Here is a 7,299-nt window from a genome sequence, read left to right on the forward strand (position 1 = left end):
TTTTTTTGACCCTTAAACCACATAAACACATTGCATTACACCAAATAATGTTTTTTTAGCTACGTCACATGACCCCTTTAAGACCTTTTTTTGTCTTACTAGGGACATTTGTACACACAAAAATATGCTTGTTTAAATAAATGTAAAAAAAATTTAAATTAGTAAAAACTACTTATTTTTACTTATTTATTATTTTACATTTATTTCTTAGATTTATATTTAATTTGAAATCTTTGAAGTATTTAAATATTTTTTAATTTGAAGTTGTAAATAAAACCGATTATTTCAGTCTTTCTATGAAATTTCATGTTTCATTCAAATGTTACTTGCTATTCCTTTGTAATTATTTGTCAAATTTACTGGTACACTCTTAAAAATAAAGGTGCCTCACAATGCCATAGAATAACCCTTTTTTGTCTAAATGGTTCCATAAAGAAGCTTTAACATCTGAAGAACCTTTCTGTTTCACAAAAGAAGAAGAAGGTTCTTCAGATTATAAAAAGGTAAGAAAGAGATGGTTCTTTAAAGAACCTTTGACTGAATGGTTCTTTGTGGAACCAAAAATGGTTCTTTTATGGCATCGCTGTGAAGCACCTTTATTTTTAAGAGTGTAGTTTTTGAGTGATTTTTTTTCAGTGTATGAATTCTGAAATCTTTTGAAAACTATTCAATTATAATTTATTGTCATCACAAATTATTGGTCAAATCAGTCCATTCCTTTCAAGTAATGCCCGGATGATAGTGAGAGTTTAATAGGCATTGAATTCTCAATAATATGATGATATGATAATATGTGACATGCACATTCATATTTTTATATTTCTCATACTCAATAGGTGTGTTTGACTTCAGTCGGATTTAACTGTTTGGTGAAAAGAGTTGAAAAGAGAGACATGAAGTCAGACACTTTCTGCTTCTCCTGCATTTGCATATTTTTTTCACAGATGAAGTGGATCAGCTGCAACATTTGTCAAATAGTCAAATGTTTCAGATGTTTTCATGTAGCACCAAAGACAATAACTATAATTATGACAATAATAATGTTTTAAAAAATCCTTCTGAATGTAAAAGAACCACCACAACTATAACGATAACAGCACAGAGGAACAATATTATTGGAATCACTTTTAAAGCGATTGTTTTCCAGCTGATGAATGATGAAAACAATGACAACCAATCAGAATCCAATCCAGCATTTAAAGTGTCAGAAAACAAAACTGCAGCATGTTCTTATAATAAACACAACATTATTGCGTATTGGTGTTCACGCTAATATAGCTATCATTAAAGTTATTGTTCTTTCTCAACATGAGCCTATACTATTTAAATACAGTGGGGTTTATATTTTTTATCAGTTTTATTTGGTTTCATTATATTTGATCTACAGTGGCCCCAGAGTATTTGGACATAGGTGTCCAAATACTCTGGGGCCACTGTAGATCAAACATAATGAAACCTAATCTGAAGCTTTACATCTTTACTTCCTCATAAAATGCCAATCAGTTCCACTTCTGTGATCATCTATAAGACCTCATGTTAATGAGGAGAATATCCTAGGACAAACAGGGGCAAAATAAAGTCCCTAAAAGCTTCATAATGGTGCCAAAAGCTTTCGTCTAGTCATATAGTCTAGTCATTATTTATATACTGGGGGTATTTTAAAGTTCAGTTCTACTGGGGAATTCACCGTTCAGTCTGTCTGCAGAATTTACTGCAGAGGTCATTGGGACAGGCTGCATTTCATTTGCCTCAGGAGCTACACTAACACACACACACACACACACACACACACACACACACACACACACACACACTAAGATGACATGTTAAAGTCATGTCTCTGAAATAGAGCTGGGAGGTATGATATATATTCTGTACAATGGTAAAAATGTGCCAAACGGTAGAGATTTTGTCAAACATTTTATACTGTGGTCGATATATATTTGTGCTAAATTTGTTAATGAAAACATTCCTTGTTTAAAACCTTTATTTGATGTGGGAAAATGTACTTTTTGACTTCACTAGTAATCCAAAGAAAGGTAAAAAACATTGAAACAATTAATCTTATTATAATTCTGCCCACATTTCATATTCATAAATGCCAATTTACTAATAAAAAAAATCCAACTTTATAAAATATCAAATAATACCAGGTTATATTAAAACCAGGCTGTATAATAACAGTATTAGACACACTTTAAATAAAAAAGAGACTTTAAAGATATAACAGCTTTATAAATCAATTAAATTAAATATAGGCTAAGAAATATCTTTTGTAAATTTTTTTGTTTTCTATATCATTAATGCCATCCAGATTTTTTTCCTTTCTGTTATTTTTAAGTCATGTACCTTATGATGTTTAATGTTTATATTTTATGCATATATAATTAAAATATTCAATATATTTAACTGAAATATAAAAACATACAAAATATACAATTTTATACAATATATATATATATATATATATACACACACACATATATATAATCAAATGAGATGAAGTATGATTCATTATTAAAGTATTTTATATACTGAATTTCCACCATGATATACTGTTACCATGATATAAAACATCTTATACTGTGCTAAAGGATTTTGGTCATACCGCCCACCTGTACTGTGAAGTAAAGCTTCAGTGCTGTTGAAGATAAACTCTCAGGCATATAAGTGAATCACTGTTTCAAGAAAGCCAAGAGAAACACACACTATTTTCAAATCAGTCCATGCTTCCCTGAGGGCTATTAACCCTTATAGCCACTTTAGACGCTCTGTTCTGTAAATTAAAGAGATTGACTCGACAAGTCCCTTTTAAAGGATGACATCTCCCCAAAGGATTTGAGCTTTAAACAGCTTTAATGGGTTTGTTTCTCTTCCTTTAAAAAATTGGCACATACACTGTAAATCTGCGCTGCCCTGTCCAAAATGGCTGATAAGAACAGAGCATTGTGTCCGTGGTATCACAGGGGAGCAGTAAGTCAGCGTACTATTGATAACGCGGCTGTATACATCGACAGAGCTGACAGGCGACACGGCAAACCCTGTCCCCTTCCTCCAGACCCTCAGACACACTGTCATTTCTCTGGCAATTAAAGCTCAAGAGTCCAAGCTCGCTTTCTTCCCCAGCAAAACTAAACTTACACAGTTTCATGAGCCAATACATTGTAGCACTGGATGCCCTTTAGAAATGAATGGAATTTCTTTTAAATTCCCAAATTTGAACTGAAGCAACAAATAAAATGCAGAACTGTATGCTGAATTTGAATTGAAAGGAAGTAAAATTCAAACGGAATAAAATTCTAATAAATTCACACAACTGCTCTAACTGCAATAATATATTTTATTTATCAGCATGGATTACCCATAAACATGTTAACACCCACACAACTACAGAAGGTGGTAAATGATTTGCTCTGATGCAGTTTCTGTAACTGAAGTAAAGCTAAATTAAAATAAAATATAAATATTATACAAAAATCTTAAACTTGCAAAACTTCAATGAAAATGAGAAATGCTACCTTGGCAAATAATTTAAATAAATACGTTTAAAATGAAGTAGGCCTACTAAAATGACTACAACTGAAATAAAGATAAGTTAAAGCTATGCTAAAAATAAATAAATAAAATTACAAAAGCACATAACAAAAGTACTACAACTTAAAATAACTACAAATATAAAAAATACATCTAATTCATAATTATTAATAAGTAATAGTATATAATCAATACTAAAATACTGCTTCGATGGTAGGAAAAAACCTTATGCAACTGTAAACTGTGAACTGTGTTCAATTTTTGTTTGTTAAATATGAATTTATATAGATTAATATGTTAATTTGACAGCCCTATTTGGAGTCTGGTGATGTCAAACCAATGTGTAGTAAAAATAAGCCCATAAACAATGACATGAACATAAGGTTAAGGGATTGTCAAAGTGAGATAAGATAAAATGAATGTATTCTGAATGTGTTTAACTTACTTGCAGGACAGCTGATTTATACCATGTATGAAATAACAGTCTCCACCGTTAACGCAGTATGTCTTCTCGGTTTCATTGCACTTCCTGGCATGACTTGAGCTCGGAGACAATGTAGTGGTTACTATAGAAACATACGGACAAACACACAAACACACAGAGATGAGCATCATACACATTGTGAAAAATGTCTCAGAGGCTGTGTTCAGAATGCTAGCATATAAGTATACTGCACAGTACACGCTATGGAAAAAGAGAATACAAAGCTGTCACCGTGCGTGGTGGTACCCTAAGGTACAAAATTACTTTATTTAACCCTAAATGGTATGTATTAGTATCTTAAAGGTACATACAAGTACTTTGAAAGCACATATTAGTACCTTATGAAAGGGTACCACTCTAGCAACTGTTTTGAACCTTTTTTTCTGAGTGTATATACTGTACACTGCCTACTATTTTTCAAAGATAGCATGTGAAACAGAATGCAGCATGATAAACACTTCAGCTGTAGTATGCTACATTATTGTCACATGACCTCAATACTATGTTCAATTCAATGTGTGGCAGCCAGTTTACATTTGACAAAAATATCCTGATTTCTTAACTCACATAACACATAAAAACCAGCCTACAGTCTTTCATAGACAACCCAGGAAGTCAGGGAAGGTCTCGTTTTTTAAGTTTCATTACAAGCTGCTCACACTGGAAATAAAAACACGATTAATGTATGAAAATTCTTACATATAGTCCCTTTTTAATCACGGTACACATGGAAGGTTGAGTGCATTGCATTGTGGGATATAATATTACACGTAGTGTGCCACAAAAACTTTTAACATTTAAATAAGAATAAATAAAATAAGAACATAAATATTAGATGAAAAACTAAAATGTAAAAACTTTAAACTGAAGTACTAAAATTATTATAATTAAAATTAAATTACAATTAAATGCTAAATAGAAATACATAAAACTAATAAAAAATCAACAAAAGCACAAAAAATAACTAACTTTAAATTTAATAAAATTATGTTAAGAAAATTAGGACAGAAAACAAAAAAAAGGTAATAAAAAACAAACAAAAAAACATACTGGTTTAGAAATATATAGTATATAGGTATTCCATATATAACGAAAATTGTGTAAAATCATGTACAAACTGCAATGTACCTTCTTCACAAAATAATAGATAATGTACCATTCTGAGAACATCCAGCATATATATATAAAAAAGAAGAATAAACTGGATTGGAAAAGGGGAGCACAGGCAAATCAAACATTAATTTTACCAACCTGGACAACAGAATTTTGTTAAACATTCAAAAGTTATTAAATATATATTTCAAACTTCAGAGTAACTGTTTCTGTCATAATTTATTCACCCTTATGTTGTTCCAAACACGTATGATTTTCTTTCTTCCATGGAAACTTGAGTTTTCAAGCTTGAATAAAGACACTAAAGGATTAAAGCATCATATTAGAAATTTGGATGAACTCCTCATTTAACATCAGAGGATCAGAATTATTCCTGTTTCTATCTGTACACAGCACTGCTAAATATTTCTCTAATATGTCAACAGAACTGAAACTGCAGACACACACACGCACACACGCACACACACACACACACACACTTCCACAGAACACTGTATCATTCTGTATATAAACCAGAGTGAGACACACGCTGCCAAATACACATGGCAGATGGGAGGATTTTCTCGCAGGCATCGCTGGCTCACAGCCACACCGAGGGTTCAGATATTCTGCAGTGTGTCAGAGTCTTGCAGAATCAAGCTGCGTACTGCAAACACCAGCACATCACATCAGGATCTCTGCAGCCAGAGACACGGGACAGAGACCATCGTCTGCCCGGACAAAGAGCCAGACAGAGATAGAGAGAAGCTATCTTTAAAAATAGTATGTGAAGCTGCATGCAGTATGCAGTATAAATATTTCTAACAGTAAGGTACAATGTTGTCACATTACATCACTTACATGGTTAAATCGGGTTAATTCAAGATTGTTTTCTGCTTTTGATTCAATTCAGTATAAGAATGTGTCCAATTATAATCAAATAATAAAGTCAAGAATGGTTTACAAACGGCTCAAAAATGAAACTGCTGAAAATTCATCATTCATCGCTTGTAAACGGCACTTGATCTGTGCATATTTCTCTCCTGATTCAGACGAGATGACTTTTTCACTGAAGAAAGCAATATTATGGATAGAAGACTCGTATTTTAGTTTGAAGCAACAATTTGTTAGCAAGTTAAAAACATCTGAATTTGATTCTTACAAACTAACAACAATGCAGTTTTTACTTCACAAGATGTTAATTGATGGACTGGAGTGGTGTGGATGACTTGTGGATTATTGTGATGTTTTTATCAGCTGTTTGGACTCTCATTCTGACGGCACCCATTCACTGCAGAGGATCCACTTGTGAGCAGGTGATGTAATGCTAAATTTCTGAGGGTGAATACATTTTCAGAATTTTTTTATTTTTGTGTGAAATTGAAAGGTATCCTGTTATGGAAATAAGCATAGTTATTTTGCATTTAAATACAATTTTGAGAAAAATGGTCTGAATTTGTAAGTTTGATAAAAAATGAGTCAAGGAAGAAATGTTAAACATTGCATCTCTGTAATAAAGTCAAGCACGCTGCATTTTGGCACAGGTTCTCAAACTTGAACTGAAGTCATATTTTGTTAACTTTTATGAGCAGATGTTGTCACGATCACAACTCCTCCCCTCACGAGTCACAGATCAAGAGAGCAGCCCCTCAACGCTCGTGTCCGTGGAGAATGGACCAACTCTGATGAAATCCATGGCAACCGACCAAAACAATGTTATTGTTACAGGAAAGTCTTTGAATAATTATGGAAATCGGAATTATACATTCCGAACACATTTGCTGATATGCTGTGTAAGTATTTACGGTAGCTCTTCACTGATGGCAATAAATAATTTCACACCCATAAAAAAATCCACACCCCTCTTCCAGTGGCTGCGTCCGAAACCGCCTACTTCTCTACTATATAGTAGGCGAAAAGCAGTAGGCGAGCGAATAAGTATGTCCGAAACCTCAGTATTCACAAAAGAGTAGTCCAGAAGTTCCCGGATGTCCTACTGCTTCTGCCCAGTTTCTTGAGTGCTCGCCGATGGATACTTTTCTATCCCAGGAGGCCACGCGAGAGGATACATCATAAAGAAGAAGAAGAGGATGCGTCATAATCGAACATGGCGGAAAATTTGGATGAGGGTGTTTACAAATGTAAGTATTACAAACCAAAAACACCGTTCCTTATTTTAAATTCACATT

At 33.1% G+C, this 7,299-nt stretch overlaps 1 protein-coding gene across 1 annotated transcript in view; it reads right to left on the reverse strand.

Annotated features, from left to right (window-relative positions):
• Positions 1–7,299, reverse strand: part of LOC107660158 (pro-neuregulin-2, membrane-bound isoform-like) — a 72,224-nt gene that overhangs the window by 16,124 nt on the left and 48,801 nt on the right. The window contains exon 4 of the mRNA XM_016449397.1: positions 3,980–4,100. Within this exon, the coding sequence (XP_016304883.1) occupies positions 3,980–4,100 (121 nt within the window). The remainder of the gene's footprint in view (positions 1–3,979; positions 4,101–7,299) is intronic.

Source organism: Sinocyclocheilus anshuiensis, unplaced genomic scaffold, assembly GCF_001515605.1.
Source record: "Sinocyclocheilus anshuiensis isolate Anshui unplaced genomic scaffold, SAMN03320099.WGS_v1.1 scaffold888, whole genome shotgun sequence".
NCBI classification, from domain to species: Eukaryota; Metazoa; Chordata; class Actinopteri; order Cypriniformes; family Cyprinidae; genus Sinocyclocheilus; species Sinocyclocheilus anshuiensis.